The sequence below is a fragment of the Esox lucius genome, chromosome 24 (assembly GCF_011004845.1).
Source record: "Esox lucius isolate fEsoLuc1 chromosome 24, fEsoLuc1.pri, whole genome shotgun sequence".
Lineage (NCBI taxonomy): Eukaryota > Metazoa > Chordata > Actinopteri > Esociformes > Esocidae > Esox > Esox lucius.
The window spans coordinates 28,654,666-28,681,541 of record NC_047592.1 but is presented as its reverse complement, the minus strand read 5'-3'; the positions used below and the strand labels follow the sequence as shown (position 1 = coordinate 28,681,541).

Genomic DNA, 26,876 nt, shown 5'->3' with positions numbered 1-26,876 from the left:
AGGGGACAGAAAATGTACACTGTTATACAAGCTTTACACTCACATCTTTACATTGTAGCAAAGTTTTTCTCTGTTCAGCTTTCCCTCAATCCTGAGCACTCTCCCAGTCCGCTAAGAAGCATCCCCAAACGCATGCTGCTGCCATAACCATTGCTTCACAGCAGAAAACATGTTCTTCCAGCTCAGCCATGGAAACATGGAAACATTTAACTCCTTCTGGGCCAGTTTTGCAGACAAAGAATATGACTAGTCCAGGACTAAAGAAAATCAAGCTCCATAATAGACTTTAATGTTCTCCCTGGGATATTCTCTGTCTTTAATGTTTTTATATCCTACCCCTGATTGGTGCTTTTTAAAGAACTCTATACCGGATTTGCTTTCAATGTTGCTTTGTCATCATGATGTAGTATTTCAGTCATGGTGCAGGAGGCAGGACACAGACGCAGGGTGTTGGTTCCAATCCATTCTTTTAATTTGGCTCACCAGAAACAACACAAAGACGCAACAGTGACAAAATGCACTGGGCATAAACAATGATCCACAGAGAGTGTGACAAAAGGCTGAACTTAAATAGGATCCCCAATTAGAGGCAATGATGTACAGCTGTGTCTAATAGGGGAAAATAAAATGCAACTGTGCAGAGTTGCCTAGAGGCCTCTCCAACTATAGCCCCCAGACCAGTGCAGAGATGGCTCTAGGGGCATATCCAGGACCTGACAGGACCAAGGCGCAGTCACCCAACCGCAAGACCGGGAAACACCCCAGGGTGGGAGGGCGGGGCGACGGTGGCTGCACAGGCTGGGGCTCCGCCCCAATGCAAGACGTGGCACAGAGGTAGGCGGAGTCTCCGGCCCAGAGCAGGACGTGGCACCGACACAGGTGGAGGCTCCGCCCCGGAACAGGATGTACCACCGGGGCAGGGGGAGGCGTCGCCAAAGGAGGAGGCCCTGCCCCCGGAGCAGAGATACCTAGAGGCCTCTCTGCCAGGTCCCAACTATGGCCCCCAGACCAGTGCAGAGATGGCTAGGGACATAGCCAGGACCTGACATATTGTAATGAAATGTATTAACCAACTGTGGGACTGTGCAGAGAAAGGTTTATTTAAAATGTATTATTATTTCATAAATAATATGAAACACCACAATTGCACAAAGATGGACTCTATGCAGCTAAGTACGTGAATTCTAATGACACCACAACTGGACTACAACTCAGTCAGCTTAGGGGGCACAAACCACACAACACCTTTAGTCAGGGGTCACCAACAATGTATCCTAGAGCAAAACTGGCAGCAAGACCCAGACAATACCAGAACCAAAGATACTATCAACATGCCAAAGAGGAAGGCAAATGTGTTACTACCAAACAGCATCTAGGTCTGTGCCTGATTAACATTAAAGGCATGGACTACTCAATAATCTAAATTTGTCAGATGCTTCCTTACTTAGACTATTAGACTATTTTCAAGTTAAGAAAACAGCTGACAGGTTTGGCAGATGTTTGTGGTCCATGCCTTAAAGTAGTCGCTAGGCAAATACTTCAGTCTTCAAAGTAGCCTAATGCAAAATGTTCTATAAAATCAGTGTTACCTTAAATAATGTACCACAGAGGTGGGCAGAAATGTCAAGCCATAGGCACACAGCGAGTCAGAAAATATGCATATGAGGGGAAATCTACTGACTGATTTGATAGAAGTAATGGCTGTTGTTGCCAACCATAACTAATGGCAAAACTTAGGAACACGCTGGCAATTTTCTATCTGAAATTGCATTACAAAAATGTACCAGGCATGAATATGGGAAATACACTCACCTAAAGGATTATTAGGAACACCTGTTCAATTTCTCATTAATGCAATTATCTAATCAACCAATCACATGGCAGTTGCTTCAATGCATTTAGGGGTGTGGTCCTGGTCAAGACAATCTCCTGAACTCCAAACTGAATGTCAGAATGGGAAAGAAAGGTGATTTAAGCAATTTTGAGCGTGGCATGGTTGTTGGTGCCAGACGGGCCGGTCTGAGTATTTCACAATCTGCTCAGTTACTGGGATTTTCACGCACAACCATTACTAGGGTTTACAAAGAATGGTGTGAAAAGGGAAAAACATCCAGTATGCGGCAGTCCTGTGGGCGAAAATGCCTTGTTGATGCTAGAGGTCAGAGGAGAATGGGCCGAATGATTCAAGCCGATAGAAGAGCAACTTTGACTGAAATAACCACTCGTTACAACCGAGGTATGCAGGAAAGCATTTGTGAAGCCACAACACGCACAACCTTGAGGCGGATGGGCTACAACAGCAGAAGACCCCACCGGGTACCACTCATCTCCACTACAAATAGGAAAAAGAGGCTAAAATTTGCACGAGCTCACCAAAATTGGACAGTTGAAGACTGGAAGAATGTTGCCTGGTCTGATGAGTGTCCATTTCTGTTGAGACATTCAGATGGTCGAGTCAGAATTTGGTGTAAACAGAATGAGAACATGGATCCATCATGCCTTGTTACCACTGTGCAGGCTGGTGGTGGTGGTGTAATGGTGTGGGGGATGTTTTCTTGGCACACTTTAGGCCCCTTAGTGCCAATTGGGCATCGTTTAAATGCCATGGCCTACCTGAGCATTGTTTCTGACTATGTCCTTCCCTTTATGACCACCATGTACCCACAAAGCTCGAATCATTTCAAATTGGTTTCTTGAACATGACAATGAGTTCACTGTACTGAAATGGCCCCCACAGTCACCAGATCTCAACCCAATAGAGCATCTTTGGGATGTGGTCGAAACGGGAGCTTTGTGCCCTGGATGTGCATCCCACAAATCTCCATCAACTGCAAGATGCTATCCTATCAATATTGGCCAACATTTCTAAAGAATGCTTTCAGCACCTTGTTGAATCAATGCCACATAGAATTAGGCAGTTCTGAAGGCGAAAGGGGGTCAAACACAGTATTAGTATGGTGTTCCTAATAATCCTTTAGGTGAGTGTATAGTAATATTATTTATTTAAAAGTTGCACAGTGTAGGATCCTGCCTCTAATTTTTACAAGACTGAATTCTAAACTATGTCATTCCTTTCCTCCTTTTACCGAACGAGAGCGGAATAGTATTAGCTAGTCCACATGGAAAATGAGCGGGTTTGGGGGAGGTACTCTAGTACTGTACTGTATGTGTCTAAAGCAAGTATGTGAAGTCTACAAGTCATCCACATTAAAATGGCCAGCAAGACCGTTTTACTGTGGAATATCTTAGGCGACTGATGCAATTTAGTAGAAAACAAATGTTTGAAACATGTACTTAAAACATTCCCTCCAGATCTATTGTGATCAATTACCATTGTAGTACAGTAGAAATCTTACAAATGGCCTCTTGCTATGTTACAAATGCTTCTTACCAATGCTTCTTGCTATAAAGTCTTTGTATATTTGGACTTGTATTCAAGGAATCTGTTTGTCTTTTTATTATAGGCTACTTAATTCTAATTCCCTGATAACAATTAGAGACGATGCATTTTCTGGCCTTCCACATCTGGAGTACCTGTAAGTAAATTTTTATTCTCTCATACATCTTAAAATTATGGAAGCCCTGAAGCCCAAGGCAGTAAAAAAATTGTTGGGCCCAGAGACTAAGTCTATCTCGTTTAAATGTCTTTGAACAACGTCAAATAAAAATGAAGTTTTTTTTTTTACAATTTTATAGTCTGTCAAATAAGATACTAAGTTGTTCGAACAAGATAATCATTAGTATGTCTAATTAGGCCAAATTCATTATGCAGGAGCATTACAAGGCCATGTTATGGTTGCTACAGGCCACTGTTCTTTGATTCCGTCCATTGATGGGCGTATAATTGTTCATTCATTGTTATTTGAAACCCTAAAGCAAGGCTACCTTTGAACTCCCAAGCATGAAGAGTGAGCAATCGGCTGAATGATAGCACGTTGGCATAAGGTGAGGGCGAATCAAGTGTGCCATGATATTTTGCTCAAATGATAAAACATTGTATGTTATATAAAACAGGATTTGTCCCATAAATATTCAATCCTGGCAACATTACAACGAATAAAAGTTGCAAAAATAAAACTTTTAATCAGGTTGTCTTTTTTAAGTGCTTAAGTTAAGTTACAAACCTATTTCTATAGGGATTTATGTTAGGTTAATACAGTGGTTATTAATATGCGTAGACCAACCTATTATCTCTGGATGTACTGCTGATGATGGATAGGCTACTTTGACTACAAACATGCTCACAGAAAAATATATATTCATACACTGCGTGCAGAATTATTAGGCAAATCATATTCCTCAAGATTTATTTAATTGTTGAACAATTTATTGTGGAAATTGTTGAAATAATTTAACCTCAAACCTGCATGTTTAACCAAGTAAAAATGTGTTTTGATCTTTTTCAGGGGAATACATAAGTGTGCACAATTATTAGGCAACAATTGGTGTGCAGAATTATTAGTCAACTAAATTACAAAAATAATTTCTCCAACTCACTTGTTTATTCTACATTTTTAGAGTAAGTGCAACAAATAAGTAACACAAAATGAAAATTAAATAACATTTCTGGCCTTTCAAAAATATTCAGTCACCTTCTTATCAATAACTGCCATGAGCCTTCCTTCCATCCATGCAGTCTGTCTGTTTCTTGATCTGTTCACAATCAACTTTCGCTGAATCAGCAACCACAGCCTCTCAAATGCTGTTCAAAGAGGTGTATTGTCTTCCCTAACTGTAAACCTCACATTTGAGAAGGGTCCACAAGTTCTCAATAGGACTTAAGTCAGGTAAGGATCGGGGCCATGTCATTATTTGAGCATCTTTGAGGCCCTTGCTTGCTAGCCAAGCAGTGGAGTACTGGGATGCATGTGATGGATCATTGTCCTGCATAAATAACATGGCCTTCTTGAATGCTGAGGACTTCTCCCTGTACCACTGCTTGAAGAAAGTATCTCCCAGAAATTGGCAGTAGGTATGGGAGTTGAGTTTCAGTCCATCTTAAGCCCGAAATGGTCCAACTACCTCATCCTTAATGATAGCAGCCCATACGAGTATCTCCACCTAAGTGGTGCCCTGTGACCATAAAACCTTTGATAAACCTTCAATGTGTGAATCTTATTCAGTGGCAGACTTTTTACAGCCTTCTTGATATTGGTCATGTCTCTGAGCACTTGACACCTTGTACTTATGGACACTCCAGGTAGGTTGCAGTTCTGGAATATGGTTGCACTGGAAGATAATGGGTTCCTGGTAGCTTCATGCTTAAATCTTCTCAAGTCTTTTGCAGTTAATTTGTGTCTTTTTTTCTCCATGCATTTTTTGCACCCCAGTTGACTATTCGCAACAAAACGTTTGAGTGTCTGGTGGTCACGCCTGAATATTTTAGCTATTTCAAGAGTGTTGCATCCGTCTGAAAGGCATTTTACAATTTATGACCTTTTGTGTCAGTTAAATCTCTTTTTTGGCACATTTTACCTGAGGTCATGAAGCTGCCTAATAATTATGCACACCTTGATATAAGGTGTAATTCACTTTCACCACACCCTCCCTCATTACACAAATACGTATCACCTGACAATAGAAATAATACGATCAGAATACTCAGTTGCCTAATAATTGTGCAAGCAGTGTAGACTCCACACACTGCTGCTCAAGTTGTTATACATAATGGCTCAGGGTAAAATAACTGTCCTATTTGATTCAGTAATGTTTATCCGGGTCTTTCCATATTAGCCCAGGGTCTTTGATCAGGGTCCAAATATATATTTGATATATAGAGAGGTGAAAGGATGCAGTAGACATATTCTAAAGATGACAGCAGACTACAGCTCAATTTATATAAGCGTGGCGGTACGTTTGTTTTGAATAGCGGAGGGTTGTTAGGCTGTGAATTAGTATACTAACTGCTATTGGTCACAACTAGTGAGCAACACTTCCTCTTTTTACAATGCAAGAAGTTCAACCTAAGACTACCTGATTACATTTTTATTTTTGCAACTTTTAATCATTGTATTGTTGCCTGGATTGAATATTTCTGGGACAATCCTGTTTTGTATTATGTACAATGTTTTATAATTTAAGCTAAATGTCATAACACACTTGATGCGTCCTCACCTCATGCCAATGTGCCACCATTCAGCCAATTGCTCGCTGTTCTGACTTAATGCTTTGGAGTTCAAAGGTAGCCTTGCTTTAAGGTTTCAAATAACTATTAATGAACAGTAATAGGCCCATCAATGGATGTAATCAAAGAACGAGGGGCTGTAGCAACCATTACATGGCCTTGTAATGCTGCTGCATAATGAATTTGGCCTATTTAGACATACTAATGATTATCTTGTTTGAACGACATAGTATGTCGTTTGACCTAGTATGTCGTTTTCTTTTTCATAATTTGGTTTTAGGAAGTCATACTAAGTCGTTCAAACAAGATTTATTTAGTCTCTGGGCCCAACATTCTTTTTACTGCCTTGGGCTTCAGGGCTTCCATATAAAATAGTTTAAAGATGATATTCATTGTTCCATCAATTCGTTGGGGACATAGAAATTCTTACATCCATGTTAGGTAGTCAGGTTAAATTCTGCTATGCATTAGCCTATCAATTTGATCTTTTGAAGAGCTGTATATTGTTTGTTCTTTAGGTTCATTGAAAGTAATAAGATCGAGACTGTCTCCAAATACGCCTTCAGAGGACTCAGAGACCTGACTCACCTGTAAGTACAAATATTCATCATTGTCATCATCAGTGGAAGTTAGATTATACAAAGTTTTTTTTAGGATTCCTAACACTGAAAGTATTTTATTGGCTAGGATAAACTGTAATACATGACTTGATTTAACTGCATTTTTAAGATTACTTAAACGACCACTAGCTACTGTAACATCAAGACAAGTGAGGGGGCAATCGTGCAACATTTGTGGTTCTGTCACTTACCTGGAGGACACATGGCACCAAGATGCACTATGGGAAGAAGGCAAACCAGCTGAGGCAGTGTGATGCTTTGGGCAAGGTTCTGTTGGGAAACCTTGGGTCCTGACATTCATGTGGATGTTACTTTGACACCACATGAATGGCATTGTTGCAGACCAAGTGTACCCTTCCAAGGCAATGGTATTCCCTGATGGCATTGGCCTCTTTCAGCAGCATAATGCGTCCTGCCACAAAGCAAAAATGGTCAAGGAATGGTTTGAGGAACAAAACAAGTTCAAGGTGTTGACTTGGCCTCCAAATTCTCCAGATCTGGTGGAGTCCATGGCTCGATGGGTCTGGGCTGTTTTGGCAGCAAAAGGGGGACGTACACAATTTTAGGTGGTCATAATGTTATGGCTGAACAGTATAAAATCTATGTTTTTTCCAAGAGTTGGTGGTATACTACAACAACAACTTGTTGTTGGGGTAAGCCCTTCATTCCAACTAATGATGGGAACTCTTTTTACTTTAGATTAGATTAGAAACTTTATTGTCATTAAACATGTCAGTAAAGACCTGGGCCAGCTGCCCAGCATATGCTCTGAGCACACGCACAGGGACGCCATCAGGACCAGCAGCCTTGTGTGCATTCACCCTACTCAGTGCAGACAACACATCTGGCACAGGATAGTCTGAGGGGGGGTCTTCTGGAGGGAGTTCAGCTTTAATTACTGTCTCTTTGTTTTCCCTGTTGAAGCAAGCATAGAACCTGTTTAACTTGTCGGTGATGGAGACGTCACTGGGTCTGGGGGTAGGGTTCTTTGGCCGGTAGTCTGTGATGGCTTGGATGCCCTGCCACATGCATCTGGGTTCCGAGTTTTTGTTGAAGTGCTCTTCAATTCGCAGTTTGTGGTCATTTTCAGCCATCTTGATGCCCCTTTTCAGGTTGGCCCTGGATGAGCTGCAGGCCTCCACATTGATGGACCTGAAAGCAGAGTCACATGCCTTAAAGTTGTTGTCGGACCTCTCTCTTCATCCACGGCTTCTTGTTGGGGAAGGTTATTAGTTTATGGGTGGTGACAGTGTCGATGCAGATGTTGATGTAATCCAGAACAGAAGAAACATATGTTTTAGTGTCCATATGGGAGTCAACTGTGGCTTGAGTGGCAAACAAACTCCAGTCTGTGTGTTGAAACTGGTATAATAAAAAAAATATATATACAAAATCATTAAAAAACAAATGGAGCTATGAATTACTTAATGTGATGATGTCACGCAACACATTTTTATTAAGTCCAAGGGATGGTCATTTAATTTTTGAATCGATTACATTTCAGTAGCCTATCCGTCAGACTTTATGTATTGAATTTATGTATTTATGTATTGACTGGCAGAACAGAAGTTATTTCGATATCGCCTTTCTACTGGCTATTCGATCAGTCCCTCTTTGTGCTTGACACATCCAGATCGTGGATATAGTGGAAATAAGGCTTAAGCTAAAAAAAAACTGTAACCTTCACGCCAATGCAGAATTATGGAAGGAACGTGTTAGAAATCGGTGGTTTCGTATAGTGGTCAAATAATGTAGAACCCGTATCAAATTGAGGGAGAAGTTTGCTCACGTTTATTGGAAAATTGCAGCACCTATGTCATTCGGTGAACGTTCCATTATCTTCTCACTGTAATGTTGGCTGCCAGCTAGCCTATACATTAAGGGCGTTTCTAACTAGCAAAGACCATGTTTTTAGAAGTCAACCTCCATGCCATATGGCCATCGTAAAAAATCCTATGGTCATTAGAGCACAACCTACAGAGAGATAATCTAAACAGAGATGTTTCTGTTGTTCTCATCTAGACACATTCACTTCAAATAAAATGTTGTAATTGTTAATGCTCGGATTCTACAAACGTGAACTGAATTATCCACTTAAGAATTTAAGAGTTTCTTTGCAGTCTCTATTCACTGTAGATTGTTTTTAAATATTCAATGGACCTTCAGAGTCGAAGGGAAATGTTCAGCTGAGGAAAAAGTAAATTGAACGAATCGTGTGTTGGAGGAGTTGTTGCTATAGAAAGTAGAGAACAGTCTATGTGGATAGGTAAACTATCCGTATGCTTACGAGTTGTTTTGCTTCTTCTCCCAACATCATGTAGAAAGGGAATGGTTTTAGGAGTGCATGCTGAACGCCGATTATGGCATTCCTGTTTTAATATATAGATGATTATCAGGGACATTATCAGGTCTAGTTCTCAACAACAGCACCACATCAATGAAAAACATATTGCCTCGCATAGTGTAAAAGGACAACAAAGAACTCTGTGCAGAACTGGCATTGACTTTATTGTAAATGAGAACTATAGGAAGGTTGTCACTGCCTTGCTCTGCGCAGAAACATGCTCTGAACAGGTTCATCGAGCTAGGCCTCAATGCTACCCATGCTTTAAGGCCTGCAAAACTGCAGCTAAAGATATTCTTACCCAGAGGTAGGGAGTTTATTCTCCACCCGAACCCCATCACGATCGGGCGGGCCTTAAATTCTGATAGGCCTATAGTCGGGTTGGGCTTGTGAAAGTGATTTTTATTTTTTAAAATAAAATAAAAAAAATTGTAATAGAAACTATCCTGGGCTGAATCTCAAATCGCATAATTGCATACTATATAGTGTGTCTCAAACCATAGCATGCTGAAAATAGTATGCCAAAAGTTTCCTTTTCTTTTAAACTATTTGCATGCTGAATAGTATTTATTTTAATTCAAATTACCTTTGGTATATTACTTGCTAGAGGATAGTGATGACCACAGCAGTGGTTTTTATACTTTTCCAGATTAAATGAGATTTGGTTTAGGTAATCACCTAATCAGTACCTCATTAAGTAAAATGAGGTGTGCTTGTGTTGGAATTTAACAGACACTGGAAAGGAATGGCTGCTATACATGTAGAGATGCTGATTTAAGAAAAATTAGGAGTGGTCTCTTAATTCTTTCCAAAGCTGTATATATTATCATCTAGGTAAAATGCGCGTTCACAAAATAAGCCAAGGAGGAAAGCCTGCCTCGTAGAAGGCGATTTGCTGGAATGGGATTGGCTGGGAAGTAGTGGCATGCTCCAAAAATGATAAAATGACATTCCACTGGAACGTAACTTTTTTTTGGGAATAAATCCTATTTAGTGCCGCTTTAACAAAGTTATGTTGGCACGGGTGTTTAGGGTATCACCCTGATTGGTTGTTGGTGTTAGCGTATCACTCTGATTGTCAGTTGGTAGAACAAACCTTTTTTACAGAAAAAGGTTTAATAATAATAATAATAATGCTGAATAAAAAAAGAGTAAAAAACATCAAACCCTTCATCAATGCAATTTTTCTGTTAACCTTCCCGATGGTACTGAATACTAACATTGACTGACAAATTAATAATTATATCTTAGCCAACCAAATGGGCCCCCCCACCCCCCAGGCCTGTCCCCCTTTTCGGCGTCACAGGCTCCGGGGATGGGTCAACCATTTTCATATTTTTGTGGGGCTTAATCCTCCGGATACACCATATCATAAATAACAAAACCTTAAAGAAAAAAAACACTATAATTTTAATGAGATCATGACATTTTATTCCCCCTGCAACTTCACCAGTTCTATGTCCAGTCAACTGCTCTATGAACTTGGTGTTAATTTGATCCTACTGCTATTTGTGGTGCTGAATATCAGATGGTGCCACTATTGTGCTTAGAAATGGCAACAAAAAAAAGAAATAACACTTGCACTTTTGCTCATAGACGTAAACACCACTTCCTCTGTCTATTCAATTTTAAACTGAAACAAGAACATCATAGTATAACCAACAAATATTACTGGTACTGTCATGGTGCGGTGAGCAGCAGCGCCACCGTGCCATGTTTTCACAAGTTCCCAAATCTCACGAACACATCCCGGACTGTCACATGTTTCCAATCTTCCACACCAGGTCCCAATCTAGCTCGTTTGTATGTGTATATATGTTTCCCCTCTGCTCCCCACATTGTGGATCATTGTTGCTGTTGCTTGTCATTGTTGCTGTTTGTAGGTTAATCGGTGAGTGTTGTTTAATGTACTGTTTGAATGTTGATTGTTAAGACGCGTTGTCGCGCACTTTATTTTCATCAGTAGTTAGTTTCGTTTTCCGTTCGTGTTTGGTTTGTTTGTTGTTTTAATAAAAACCCACGAACGAGAGTACTGCCTGCGCCTGGTTCCTCCAACACTACACCGCGACGAGTTGTTACAGGTACAATAGACAAAATTACAAACATGCCAGGGTTTCTGTTTAACCGTTAACTGGGTCCTAAAAAAAGTATTAAAAGCTGGTATAATTATTGGCTGCCTGCCTGATTTTTTTTAAAATTAGGTTTCCAAAACTTTCAAACTTCTCACAGTCTTCATAAAGGACTTTAATTAAGGGTACCCTAACTGGGCAAAACTGGCAAAGGTTGCATTCATTTTCCTGATTTACAGCATGCCAGCAGAAAGGGGTTCCTCTCCAAGGCCTCAAGGCGTGTTTTCTGAAGGAAAATGTAACAAGGTTAATGCATATGGAGTTAGATTTGTCTCAATGTGAGTAAATGTGTAATCTGTATGAAGAGTGACAATCTGTGTGAATACATTGACAATTCGTGTGTAAATGTAAAATCTGTTTGAGCAGATTGACAATCCATAGGCCTAAGTAAATTTGCGATGAACTAATACAGGAAAAAACGTTTGTGGATCGCAATTCTGCACTGCATTTATATTCTACGTATATGGATTGCCTTTTTCACACAAATAGTGAGAAAAACATATCAACTCGTATCACTCTGGTATTTTCAGGTATCAGATTATTTAATTGCCTTCTTTTCAGAGTAGGGCCACGCGGTCTTTCTAGGATATTTTTAACGTTTATTTATTGTCCTCCACCCAATGGAAACAGATTAAAATGCAGTTGTTTTTGCAGGTCTGTAAAGTATCAACCGCCAGGTCTTTCAGAACTGCAGTATCTGCCAGAGCAGTTAGCATACAAGTCGTCCCTATTAGCAAAAAATTGTCGTCCCCAAAAAGGGAAAGGATTTTGCAGGTGGTGGCCATAGACAATTGCTCTCTCCTTATCCTTCCTGACTGATTCTTCTCTAGTTTTTGCAAAATTACTTTCAGTGGGCTATTGGAGTGCATGTACAGGCCCATAACTACTTTCCATTATATAAATTTCTCTCCACACTGGTTGTGTCCCTGATTATTTTAAGTCAGCATGTGTTCAGCCTCATCCTAAAAAACCTAATCTTGACACCTCTGTTTCTAATAACTACAGGCCAATTTCCAAGCTTGCCTTTGTTATTTAAAAGTTTAGAAAAAGTTGTAGCAAAGCAACTTTTTCAGGGTGCAGTCAGGCTTTCATCAAAAACACAGTAATGAAACTGCTCTTGTTAATGTTACAAATGACTTATTGTTGAATGCTGACTCTGGAGAGCATTCAAGCTTGTTGTGGTTGCTGGATCTTAGTGTAGCTTTCAATACTATAGACCACAACATTTTAATTGACAGACTTACAAATTGTGTTAGGATCTCAGGGATTGCACTAGATTCGTTCAAGTTGTATCTGTCAAATAGAGCGTAGTGTCTTCCTCTGTGCCTGTCATATGTGGTGTTCCACAGGGTTCCATCCTGGGGCCAATTCTGTTTTCTCTAAATATGCTTCTATTAAGTAGTATCATTTGGCAGCATGACATTTCTTTTCATTGTTATGCAGATGATACTGTGACGGTTTGAGAAAGGTGTCACCTATGTTGGCGGGCATCGGATGAAATAAAGAGACCAAACAAGTGCTGTAATAAACAGTTTGTATTATGGATCCGTTTGTAACAGATGAATCAAACAAAGATGTAGGTCACCAATAAATAAACAGGCTCGAGGGCGCTCCTCAGCCGACCTGTCTGCTCTAGTCACTGGTAATCTACTCTTTCTATTGCCTTAATTATCGTCTCCTCCAGAAGGGTTCTTTGTGTTTGTCTCACTGTCAACATCAGCCTCCCATAGGGTTTCACATCCACCCCCTCGCATGTGGCCAGCTTCCTGCTTAGATAGGGAGACAGGCAATCAGTGGGGACAGTAGGTGTTCGTAATTTGCCTTCATCAGAGCACCTACGCAACGGGTCCTAGACAGCAAGTGTCTCCCCAGACCACAGAGTTCAGGTGGGTTACTCGGGCACCTCGGTGGATCCACCACATGCCTTCCCCCTCAAGAGCGACTCAGAAGGTCAGGCGCCAGACACTGGCACCGGATTGCATCGGGTTAGCATGTCAGCATTACCATGAGCCGCTTCTGATCTGTGGATGACTTGGAATTTTAAGGGTTGCAGGGACAGAAACCACTGGGTTATTCAGCAGTTTGACTCACCTTTCTGTGCCATCCAATTGAGCGGCGCATGGTCCGTAACCAACCTGAAGTCCCGGCTCAGGATGAAGAACTCCAATGACGCCGGGTGCACAGGATTTTGGCCCACTCCTCCATACAGATTTTCTCCAGATCCAGGTTTCAGGGCTGTCGCTGGGCAATATGGACTTTCAGCTCCCTCCAAAGATTTTCTAGTGGGTTCAGGTCTGGAGACTGGCTAGGCCACTCCAGGACCTTGAGATGCTTCTTATGGAGCCACTCCTTAGTTGCCCTGGCTGTGTGTTTCAGTTGTTGTCATGCTGGAAGACCCAGGCACGACCCATCTTTAATGCTCTTACTGAGGGAAGGAGGTTGTTGGCCAAGATCTCGCGATACATGGCCACATCCATCCTCCCCTCAATACGGTGCGGTCATCCTGTCCCCTTTGCAGAAAAGCATCCCCAAAGAATGATGTTTCCACCTCCATGCTTCACGGTTGGGATGGTGTTCTTGGGGTTGTACTCATCCTTCTTCTTCCTCCAAACACGGCGTGTGGAGTTTAGACCAAAAAGCTCTATTTTAGTCTCATCAGACCACATGACCTTCTCCCATTCCTCCTCTGGATCATCCAGATGATCATTGGCAAACTTCAGACGGGCCTGGACATGCGCTGGCTTGAGCAGGGGGACCTTGCGTGTGCTGCAGGACTTTAATCCATGACGGCATAGTGTGTTACTAATGGTTTTCTTTGAGACTGTGGTCCCAGCTCTCTTCAGGTCATTGACCAGGTCCTGCCGTGTAGTTCTAGGCTGATCCTTCACCTTCCTCATGATCACTGATGCCCCACAAGGTGAGATCTTACATGGAGCCCCAGACCGAGGGAGATTGACCATCATCTTGAACTTCTTCCATTTTCTAATAATTGCCCCAACAGTTGTTGCCTTCTCACCAAGCTGCTTCCCTATTGTCTTGTAGCCCATCCCAGCCTTGTGCAGGTCTACAATTTTATCCCTGATGTGTGTGGATACGTGTCTTTTATACGGGTAACGAGTTCAAACAGGTGCAGTTAATACCGGTAATGAGCGGAGAACAGGACGGCTTCTTAAAGAAAAACTAACAGGTCTGTGAGAGCCGGAATTCTTACTGGTTTGGTAGGTCATCAAATACTTATGTCATGCAATAAAATGCAAATTAATTATGATTTTTGTTTTAGATACCGTCTCTCACAGTTGAAGTGTATCTATGATAAAAATGACAGACGTCCAGATAACCTCACCAGGACCCTCCGGGCTTTGGTACCTGTACCTGTCATTGATTTGGGCTTTGCGATGTCTATTTGAGTTGCTGTGTCCTGTCATACTGCCTAATGGTATTGTACATCCTTTATGGTTTAATTCGCCATGTATTCATGTTTCTGTAATAAGAGTTCTATGCCTCTTGATAAATCACTTAATTCCACCGTCACTGTGAATATGGGATGGTTACGTCAAATGACAATACCCTAATAGCCCATAGGATTAGGCAGCCTTACATGCTAGACTCATTAGCTTTCCGTAAAGGAGTTGGTATTTTACCTTCATTTAGCAGCAACAATATGACTTCCGAATTTCATGTTGCCTTCAAAATAATGGTCTGCGATATGTCTATACTTTATATTGTGTAGGCTCATCTCATCTTCATTCGCTTATCCGTTTTCGGGTCGCGGGGACAGCAGCTCCAGCAGCTCCAGCAGGGGACCCCAAACTTCCCTTTCCCAAGCCACATTTGCCAGCTCTGACTGGGGGATCCCGAGGTGTTCCCAGGCCATTGTCAAAATATAATCTCTCCACCTAGTCCTGGGCCTACCCTGAGGTCTCCTCCCAGCTCCCTAGGGAGATGTCCTGGGGGCATCCTTACCAGATTCCCGAACCACCTCAACTGTCTCCTTTCGACGCAATGTGAAGGGGACCACCCAAGCCAGATAAGACATTCTTGTGTCTACCCACCTGATAATTTTTTTGAGACCCATTATGATGACATCATGGAGACAGTTTTAACACCACGGCTAAAACATGGTCAAGGCTTTAAAAGCATCTGGTTTTCAAGCACCACTGACTGATGTTCATGTGGCAGCTAAGAACTTTCTGCACAAGCTCAAGTCAGAGCCGTACATCACATAAGAGACTGAGTAAGAATAGGGATGAATACATGGAAAACTTTAATGAGGAAGCTGTATGCAACGCAGCAGTCTTGGTGTCTTGGTGTGATAAAACCAAAGAGCCTATATCAACAGAAATCTGAGTGTATCTTTTGAATGTGTAATTCCAAAAAAAAAAAAAATGTGGATTGGCTATTGGCCCAGGATACAGTCACGCTACACAGGCCTGTAGCTATTAATTTTCAAATAAATAGAGTTATTGATGCAAACAACGTCCACGGCACTCTTCTCCGATTTTATTAAAAAAGCCTTTAATAGAATATTATGGCATTTAAAAAGCCCCAACGCTTTGCGGCTCACATGCATTCTTCAGGGTGCACAAAACAAACATGGTGTACAGGTGACTTAAACAAAAAAAGGGGACAACATGTTGATTGGTTAATGTTGTCCACTCCCCCTTATTTTGTTTAAATCACCTGTGCACCCTGAAGAAAAAATTTATCAGACCGAGTTCATAGCGATATCTTCTTTCAAGAGAAAGAACAGCGTGGACATAAACGTTAGGATAGTACACTGTAAGGATTAGATGAGTTCGGTCTTCTGGGGGTAGGGGATGTGCGTTATTGTCTGCACATAGTTTCAGAGTCACTGTTTGTCAAGAAAGTGACTGTATCTCCAGCTGAAAAACTTGGACATGCTCAAGTGCTACTTTCAACCAATGCAAACTACCCTATTGAAAGGGTGTGTATGAAGACTTTTAGTTTACCTGCAGGGGGTCGTGTTTGTAACCAGGAAAAAAAAATGTAGGACCCCTACCAAAATGCATTGTTGTTGGATTGGTGGACAATGACAGTTTACCTGGAAGTTATACAAAAAATCAATTTAATTTCAAACATTATAATTTGGCTATGTATGTGGATGGTCAATAATTTCCTAGCATACCATTCCAACCAGATTACACATCGGGATCAGCAGTGTGTGAATTTTACCAATTGGCCGTAGCTTCTGCAAAACACCTAAAGGAACAAACCATGGCTATTGACCGGTCTGACTTCTTACACAGCTATGCTCATTATGCATTCAACTGTGTACTGGATGAGGAATGTGGTCAGCACCAATCCCTGATTAAGTCTGGGAATGTCCGACTTAAAATGAGGTTCAGACAAACATAACCCCACACGATTAATTTGGTTGTTTATTACATTTTTGACTCCATTATCAGTGTCCAACCAGAGGAAAGTCATGGTTGACTACTACTAGGAAACTTTACCCAGATGAGAACAGATGAGAAATTAATACTGCAGAGTTGACTGGCGTTGTGAACCAATTTTCATCTAGGACTAATTTCTACAGTGTGCTGGCATGCGACCTACTCGGTGGATCTGTCCAAGATGTAGCAGCATCAATGATGATTGTTAATACGCACCCATCTAATCACACCGTAGAACATTGACTGGCTATTTACATCACAGATGACGGCATTGGAAGGTTTTATGAAAGTTTTGGAAACACCCGCATTTTATGTATTTTCCCAGGTCAATCAAGGTGTTTCTGCAAACCTGTAAGAGTGTGGAATACAGCTCAAAATTCCTGGATGTGATTTTGCCCACTTGTGGACAACATTGTGTGTGCTTTTGTTATTAAATGACAAGAGGTCTGAGTTACAAAGATGTTATATCTTTTTATACTGATGATTTACAGAAAAATTATTCTATCTAAGATGCATCAGAGTAAGTGTGATAGAAGGTTTTATTGTATACAGCATGCTCAATCTTGTGAATCATTTATTTTGTGTCATGATTGTTAAAGAAAGTCAGTTAAAAGTATATCTTATGCCTGTTTTATTATTCAGAAATAGAGGCAATTGTAAAACAACATCGAAGTTTACATAGTATTATTCATAAAACAAATAGTCAAGGCAAAAACATACACTGACAATGAATCACAAATGATTAAAAAAACTAAATAGAAGCCATTTTGTTGGGTCTGTGGTAGGGGATACAAAGAACTTTGGTTGGTTGATAGCCAGTTGTGGGGAGAGTGGTACTAGAAGTAGGTGCCAGGGGTGTGGCTAAATAATCCAGTGTGCCTTGGAAGCTCATTTGGAATAGTTGTAAAAGGCATGTTGAGACATGCCATGGCCTCTAAGAACTCCCCTCACCAAAGGCCTTCTAGCGTCAGCAATTTTGTTGATTGCTGTCACACTTTTAACCAGATCCAATAGGTGCGAGCCCTTGATTATCTCCATAATTCACCATTTGAAGTTCATGAAGTCAAATCATCATTCTATTTAGAATATATTCAACATTCTTCTTACTCCTCACAGCCACATTGTCCAAAATTTCATCAAGGAGGTTAACATTTCTATCAGCAGGTAGTCTTAGTCGTGTTTACTATATCAGCCACAGTCTCAGACCCGGGTAGGCTTAAAATCAGTGTATTTGTGTCAAGATCACCCTGTCTAACAACAGTCAAGAATCTTTGTAAAATTTTATATTTTAGCTTTTTCATGTAAATCCATATGTGACAATTTGGGAATGGAGTCCTATCGCAAAATTGGAGTTTTGCTTTTTATTACATTTTATACATGCAGACTCAGATCTTTGTAATGGTATATAATACAATACTGTTTGATAAAGTTATGGGAAATATTTGCTGCTTTAAATGTTGATCTGCCTTACTCAGTTCTGGAAAAAAAGCCTTGAAAGATTCACACTTGCCAGAGAGCTGGTCATTGTTTACGCCCCTTCAGCGTAGTTCACACCCTCTTAGGCTTTAACCCTACCCAGCTATTTAAGTATTCAAATGAAGACACTGAACTTGTGTTAAACTGGTCTGGTTGGTCTCTAATAAAAACATTCTATATCAAACCAAATAAAAAAAATCTAAAAAAGATCACATTGACTTGATACATCAGGTATAAACAGTACAGTGAAAGTTAAATTAGCTTAGCAGCAGGATTCATAATAAATAGTAGCATCAATGTTAGTGCAGATAGTTTGAGTTTGAGTGCAGGTGGACAGCCACTGAGCCATGATCAGAGTTGGGGAGTAATGGATAAAAAAATAAATAAATGTAATCTGTTACGTTACCAACAAAAATATTGTAATCGGATGACAGATAACCAGTTTAGTGATGGCGCAAGTTAAAATTTTTCCGGTTTTGGTTGGTTGGATGGCCTGTAAAAACAGTATATCTTTGGTAATATTAGTCGAGTCATATAAAATGTTATTTATTTATCTAGTCGACGCGTAATTCTCAGAACAATAAAAGGCAATAGGCCTACCTGGTGTTACATCTTTTTCAAGTTTCAATGTTTATTTGTCTAACACAGACAGGACAGGTTGCACCGAATAACTTTTACAGGAATTGTTTAATAGATTAGGAAACTATTTGTTAGATACCTGTAACATGGAGCTGCCTTCAAGATAAAACATTATATGGAATTTACCACGACATTTGAGGAGAAAAGGTGTGTTGGGAAGCACTCTGCCAAAGGATGATCATTTGCATTTGATGTGGCCAAATCAACTCCGCCCATACAGGTAGGCTATGTGATTCTGCTTGCTTTGTATCTCTGAAAATTGTGTTAATTGGTTATCATTGGCTGCTGATGACATAAGATTTAAGATAAGAGTGCAGGTTCATAATCACAGTTTATTTCTTTCATTTGCATTTTGAAAATCCATCACCGGTGGCCATAATAAGCGGAGGTTACGTTTGCGCGGGGTAAATCTTATTTCTATGCGGGTGTTCACGATTGCAAACATGCATTCGCATGCCGGGGGTTTCTGCAACATTTTGACAATGTTGGTTGTGGAGCAAATCATCAGACTACTGCAGGTTTAGTTTATGCGCGAAAAGCTATGGATATCTTAATTTTTATGTACAACAATGTCAATACCCTTTTCGAGTAATTTACATTTATTTTTCAACAAGGTTCTGAAACAATTAAAAACAGAAATCATTAGATTTTGGGTTATGTTCAGATGAAAAGTCAGATTCTGGAAGATCGAGGTTTATTGGATTAATTGGAATGACTGAATATCTGACAGACCTTTGGTGTGTAATGTAGAGATGTATCCCAATCATATTGAAGTAAAAAGCATTCATTCATTCATCTTCTTCCACTTCATCTGGGGCCGGGTCGCAGGGGCAGCAGTCTAAGCAGAGATGCCCAGACTTCCCTCTCCCCAGACACTTCCTCCAGCTCTTCCGGGGGGACACCGAGGCGTTCCCAGGCCAGCCGGGAGACATAGTCCCTTCAGCGTGTCCTAGGTCTTCCCCGGGGTCTCCTCCCGGTGGGACGGGACCGGAACACCTTCCCAGGAAGGCGTTCTGGAGGCATCCGAAACAGATGCCCAAGCCACCTCAGCTGACCCCTCTCGATGTGGAGGAGCAGCGGCTCTACTCCAAGCTCCTCCCGGGTGACCGAGCTTCTCACCCTATCTCTAAGGGATCGCCCAGCCACCCTGCGGAGAAAGCTCTTGCGGCTCAGCTCTTTCTTCACCATGACAGACCGATACATCGACCGCATTACTGCAGAAGCTGCACCGATCCGTCTGTCAATCTCCCGTTCCATCCTTCCCTCACTCGTGAACAAGACCCCTAGATACTTAAACTCCTCCAATTGAGGCAAGCACTCTCCACCAAGTAAAAAGCAATGGTTTAGAAATCAATTTCCAAAGGTACTGTAGCCTCCACAACCCATAAGGTAAAATGTGATTTCCATTTTTTGGCCATCTATGTAAATTCTAACATTGATTGATCTCACAATAGGTGTTCAGTTGGTTATAGGCTATTCCTATTGGTTTTCCAATGCCTCTTAATATGAAAGTAATCTAAAAAGTAATTCAAAGTAATCAGATTATGTTACTGAGTTTGAGTAATCAAAAAGTTATGTTACTGATTACAAATGTGGACAGGTAACTTGTAACTGTAACAGATTACATTTAAAAAGTAACCCACCCAACCCTTGCCATTATAGGGTTATAGATTAGGAATAATTGCACACACCTGGATGACCGGTCAATCAGGTAGCTTATAAAAGTAAGTGACGTGCTCAGGTTTGTGAAGACATTATAGCTAAGCATAATCACACACAAGCTAGGAACCAGGAAATGTTAGCGAGCTGTTAAGTTACTGTTACCTAGCTAGCTAACGTTAACAGTAATGTCAGTAGCTATAGCTAGATAATTAGCAATACACACGACTTTGACAACTTTTTGAAAAGGAATTATTTGTACCTTGTTAGCAGACGTTACACTTACACGCGTGTAGGAATGTTTCGCGGCAGACTGAAAAATTATCTGATTACATACAAAGTCCTTTGTTTAGTGTGACCTGGTTTACAACGCATCATTTGCTACCGTTCACATTCAAGGCGTTCAATATTCCAAAAATCAATGCAACTTTGGGGCCACCTTCCCGTGGGCTCACCACCTGCGGGAGGGACCATAAGGGGCCGGTGCGGAGAGGATTGGGCGGCAGTCGAAGGCGGGGGTCTAGACAACCCGATCCCTGGACACGGAAACTAGCTCTAGGGACGTGGAACGTCACCTCGCTGGTGGGGAAGGAGCCTGAGATTGTGCGTGAGGTTGAGAGGTTCCGACTAGAGGTAGTCGGGATCACCTCTACGCACGGCTTGGGCTCTGGAACCACACTCCTTGAGAGAGGATAGACTCTTCACCACTCTGGAGTTGCCCATGGTGAGAGGCGGCGGGCTGGTGTGGGTTTGCTTATAGCTCCCCAGCTCTGCCGCCATGTGTTGGAGTTTACCCCGGTGAACGAGAGGGTCGTTTCCCTGCGCCTACGGGTCGGGGATAGGTCTCTCACTGTTGTTTGTGCCTACGGGCCGAACGGCAGTGCAGAGTACCCAACCTTCTTGGAGTATCACAGGATATCTGGGATATCACATTGGTCCTTTGATGTGACATCTTGAGTTGTATCAATCTGAACCGAAAACAGTCCCTCCTCTCTAACCTCATCTGAAATTGTGCCCTTTATGACCTGGCTGAGAGCATCCACAACTTTCCCAACAATGTCCTTTGATAGCAGAGTCACAAGAGATCCTCTACCTTTTGCACCAGTGTCATGATGCTTCTTGCTTTGCTCAATACAACTGCTAATATGCTGTTGAAGGCACAGATCATAACGACTCAAAAGTATTACCAACTCTAGAAAGTAACCATGATTGACTGCAATACAGCTGCTGGTAATACAATTAGAATATCATCAAAAAGTTTATTTATTTCAGTAATTCCATTCAAAAAGTGAAACTTGCATAATGTATACATGAATTCCACACAGACTGATATATTTCACAATTAATTATTTTAATTGTGATTATTATAACTGACAACTAATGAAAACCCCAAATTCAGTATCTCAGAAAATTTGAATATTGTGAAAGGGTTCAATATAGAAGACGCCTGGTGCCACATTCTAATCAGCTAATGGTCTCTCAGTCTAGTTCTGTAGGCTACACAATCATGGGGAAGACTGCTGACTTGACAGCTGTCCAAAAGACGACCATTGATACCTTGCACAAGGAGGGCGAGACACAAAGGGTCATTGCTAAAGAGGCTGGTTGTTCACAGAGCTCTGTGTCCAAGCACATTAATAGAGAGGCAAAGGGAAGGAAAAGATGTGTTAGAAAAAAGTGTACAAGCAATAGGGATAACCGCACCCTGGAGATGATTGTGAAACAAAACCAATTCAAAAACGTGGGGGAGATTCACAAAGAGTGGACTGCAGCTGGGGTCAGTGCTTCAAGAACCACCATACACAGACGTATGCAAGACATGGGTTTCAGCTGTCGCATTCCTTGTGTCAAGTCACTCCTGAACAAGACACAGCATCAGAAGCGTCTTGCCTGGGCTAAAGACAAAAAGGACTGGACTGCTGCTGAGTGGTCCAAAGTTATGTTCTCTGATGAAAGTCAATTTAGCATTTCCTTTGGGAATCAAGGTCCCAGAGTCTGGAAGAGAGGAGAAGCACAGAATCCACGTTGCTTGAAGTCCAGTGTAAAGTTTCCACAGTCAGTGATGGTTTGGGGTGCCATGTCATCTGCTGGTGTTGGTCCACTGTGTTTTCTGAGGTCCAAGGTCAACGCAGTACTTCATGCTTCCTGCTGCTGACCAACTTTATGGAGATGCAGATTTCATTTTCCAACAGGACTTGGCACCTGCACACAGTGCCAAAGCTACCAGTACCTGGTTTAAGGACCATGGTATCCCTGTTCTTAATTGGCCAGCAAACTCACCTGACCCTTTAGAAAATCTATGGGGTATTGTGAAGAGGAAGAAGCGATACGCCAGACCCAACAATGCAGAAGAGCTGAAGGCCACTATCAGAGCAACCTGGGCTCTCATAACACCTGAGCAGTGCCACAGACTGATTGACTCCATGCCCCGCCGCATTGCTGCAATAATTCAGGCAAATGGCGCCCCAACTAAGTATTGAGTGCTGTACATGCTCATACTTTTCATGTTCATACTTTTCAGTTGGCCAACATTTCTAAAAATATTTTCTTTGTATTGGTCTTAAGTAATATTCACATTTTTGGAGATACTGAATTTGGGATTTTTATTAGTTGTCAGTTATAATCATCACAATTAAAAGAAATAAACATTTTAAATATATCAGTCTGTGTGTAATGAATGAATGTAATATACAAGTTTCACTTTTTGAATGAAATTATTGACATGAATCAACTTTTTGATGATATTCTAATTATATGACCAGCACCTGTATATTTTAGTGTATAAGCAGCCTCTGCTTTATCCCCTCTGTAACTAAGTCCACATTTGCCTATGACTTTTATCACATCTATTATGCGTTCCATCACCTGACGCTTCTTCTTCACCTGCTCATGATCTAAAGATATTTGTTTGCCTGCCAGAAGGCTTTTTATATCTGCCCTTTTGGCCAACAGAAAGTAAGCATCAGCACTATCTCTATGGATCTTACTTTTCTCATGCTCTTCTATCCACTGATGAACATGTTTCTATGTTTTCATACCTCCCTTTATGAAAGGTCTATCTGAGAAAGCCTTTTGGAAAAAACTATGGAGCCAACCAACTCTATTTGGGAGGGGAGAACTCCCTCACATGGTGTAACCCATGCAGAGGCTGCAGTGTCAGAATGTGAAACGTGTGTAGCCTACTTTAAGATAGACAAACGTGACAAATGTAAAAAGAATATATCCTTGAGCGGCCCAAAAGTCAAGTGGCCCACCGGGAATTCTACCAATTCTCCCGATTACCCACCCCGGGCCTGACCATGTCTCGATGCAATTAGACTGGTTAGGAATGGAACTGCAACGCTTAGTAACAGTAGTAGAAAACCACTTTACACTGCTGCGATTCTGTCAAAGGTATATTACCGTTCCTATAAGTCTATAAGTAAATAACCAAAGGGTGGGTGCGTAGCATCTTTAAAAATCTCCATGATGAACTGAGAAATGCTGGGGTATATTTGTCTTCCTAAAATACTAATCTGCTGATTGTCACGAGGTTCAACAAGATGAGATAATTTGTGTTCAAGTTAATAGTTCAACTAGATTTGCCTTTAACAAACATGTTTTGGACAAGGTAGATGGCACTCAGGTTAGGGTGGTGTGAATATTGTGTGAAAACTCTCTCAATCTCCAAACTCTCTGATGCACTTTTCATAAACTCGTCAATAATTAAAAGGTTGTTTTTTCTGAATCGGTAACAGATTGTCATCACACAAGAATGTTGGTAAACCTTTTATGAACTTCTTTCAACTTCAACATTTTGTCATACAATGGTTGCCAACATGAATAAACCCAGATTTTATTCTGAATTTCTTTGGAGAAAACAACATTAACATTATCCAGCATTATCCAGCATTATCAACATCAACATTGGACACTACTCTGGTTTCAATGTGAACACTTTTATCTCTAGCCATTGTGTCTGCATTAGCAAGGACATGATCATCATCACCACCTTCGTCTCGTACATAGTTATCAACCAGTCTTGTTAGCGTCTCCAAATGTATAATACCTGAGTTGAAGCTGTTGAGTGTAATGCCTTTTACTTTGAGACAGGTCAGACCTTTAACAATTTTGTAACTGTATGTCTTTAGGCCAAATTGTGCAATGTTGTCATTGGTCAAATCAACCAAGAATGGGCCTAGAGGGGGCACCGAATCCCTGTGGCATGTGACAAAGTTCACGGAATCAGCGTCTGTGTAGAGCACACGTCTATCCAACTTCTCCAAGAGTGAATATAACTCGAGTCCAGCATAAGCGGTTGTGAACGTGGCAATAAAAATATTGCTGTTACGTGGTTTGATTGGTGTCTGTTTTGTGTAACGCCACTGTACCATTACAACTGTGTCTAAGATGAAAGGGAAATGACTAACTTTATTTCACTGGACTATTTCACTGTTTACAACAATGTTCTCCTTGTCAATCTCCACACCCTCCTTTTCATGATATTCACGAATATACTGTTCTTTAGCATCATCGTCAACCGCTGATGGCGGGAAGCCGCTAGCTTCCTGCTTGCGCTTCAGGAATGTTCTCATTTTCACAATGCGATAACCTTTCTCAACAGCCTTAACCAGCTCAATTGAAACCCAGGTACCAGTTAAAGCTCTTTCTGAATCAGTATGTGGACAATCAGTCACCTGTTTTTCAGACTTGGCAGTAAAATGTGGTCCTCCTTCACGGTTGATGACAATTTGCACAACTAGCTATAGTGATTCATCAACCAAAAGCTCTGCATTACTCTGCATAACACCTTCGAGTAACTCCCCAGCTCTCATGGTTGCATGTACCGAGGAGATCAGAGATTCACCAAACAACCCTCAATATCAACTTTATTGTCATTGATCAAGTACAGTACAATGAAATGCAGTTAGCATCTAACAAGATGTGTGAATAGAAGAAGGCAGAACATTTACTTGTATTAATTACAATGTATGCTACAGATTTGACATTACACATCTGTAACATACATCATATGGGTGTTTTGTAAAAGCACTTAGTGACAACTGCTGATGTAAAAAGGGCCTTATGAATAAATTTGATTGATTGACATATACATGTGCAATAAAAGCAAATGCACTACAAATGGCAATTCTAAATGCCATTAATCATCCTCTGCACTGTATTTTAAATGAAGCTGGCAACCATATACATTTAGAGATTTACATGTTATTATAGTATTAGTAAATTATTAAAAACCTTCTTTGATATTATTTTATTGTAATAGCTTTTTAAATGCACAAAAACAATATTTATGTAATGAATTGAGCTACAAACCAGAGTCATTGGGATTGTTATTAATCGGGATAAAATCGTAAATCAGGATAGTTTTGGCCAGGATTATCGTGGCATGAAATTCTCATATCGTCCCAACTATATCATTAAATAAAATTGTGATACGGTCGGATGAAGCTAAACTAACTAGTTCATTAAGTTGTATACATTTGATACTTCCGGTCAGGTAGCATCATTTCATTTTATCAATTAAGGACAAACTCATCCGCTTACATACACTTGCAAACGTTTATCTCAATATTGACATTAATATATATATATATTTTATGACGTAATTCTGTAATACAGCATGCAGTTAATTTCATGCTGCAATACCTGGAAGTCTTGCACCCCCACACGCATACACACACACAGGTATTTACTAATTCACAAACACTACAGTTCATGAACATCATTGCCTGTTAAACATTTCTACCAATTTGTAGACAACATTCTGGCGTTAATCCCCATTGTACAATTTGATAAGACGTATTTACAAATGTTTTGTTTACCAGAAATAACAGATCTTATGCTGTCAATGAATCATAGTTTTTCATGCAAATTTAATCTCAACCTTCTGGGTGCATTTGTAACTTTTTGCCATATAATGCAACTCAGAGGTTAATGCTGACTTAAAATACCCAGTCTGATTTAACAAATCATCAATGATCATACATACCCATGTACCAAAGTCATCAGTTATTTTTTGCATTATTTTAACCCAACCATGACACAATCAACCTAGCCCTAATGTCTGCCTGACCCAGGTTTAATTACCCCTCCAGAATACTAATGTCGTCCACACGATGTATGTATTAAGTAGCACTGTGGTGGTTAACTAACTTTCCTTGTGTAAAACGCAGGATGTTTATCAACCTGAATGTATTACAGTTTGTGTCTGGGTCATTTTCTGTTATTGTTGACCATTACAATGGGCAGATCTGATCTTAAGACCCATTTCATGTTAAAATAATAAATGGGCAGAAACTCTCCAAAATCGTAATTCCCGACCTCTTCATATTTTACACACGAAATTCTACACTTGTTAAAATGGCACAAGTCAATGTAATACGTGCATTGTAAAACATGAAAGATCAACACCAGATGGTTTCAAACCATCTATTACATACATATGTTAACATTGATTGCCTTGGGAATTTC

The 26,876-nt window shown here is 40.7% G+C and overlaps 1 protein-coding gene across 2 annotated transcripts in view; it reads left to right on the top strand.

Annotated features, from left to right (window-relative positions):
- Nucleotides 1-26,876, top strand: part of LOC105009332 (leucine-rich repeat LGI family member 2) — a 73,729-nt gene that overhangs the window by 5,341 nt on the left and 41,512 nt on the right. For both annotated transcript variants that reach the window (XM_013132653.4, XM_013132654.4), the window contains exons 3-4: nucleotides 3,465-3,536; nucleotides 6,643-6,714. In XM_013132653.4, the coding sequence (XP_012988107.2) occupies nucleotides 3,465-3,536; nucleotides 6,643-6,714 (144 nt within the window). The remainder of the gene's footprint in view (nucleotides 1-3,464; nucleotides 3,537-6,642; nucleotides 6,715-26,876) is intronic.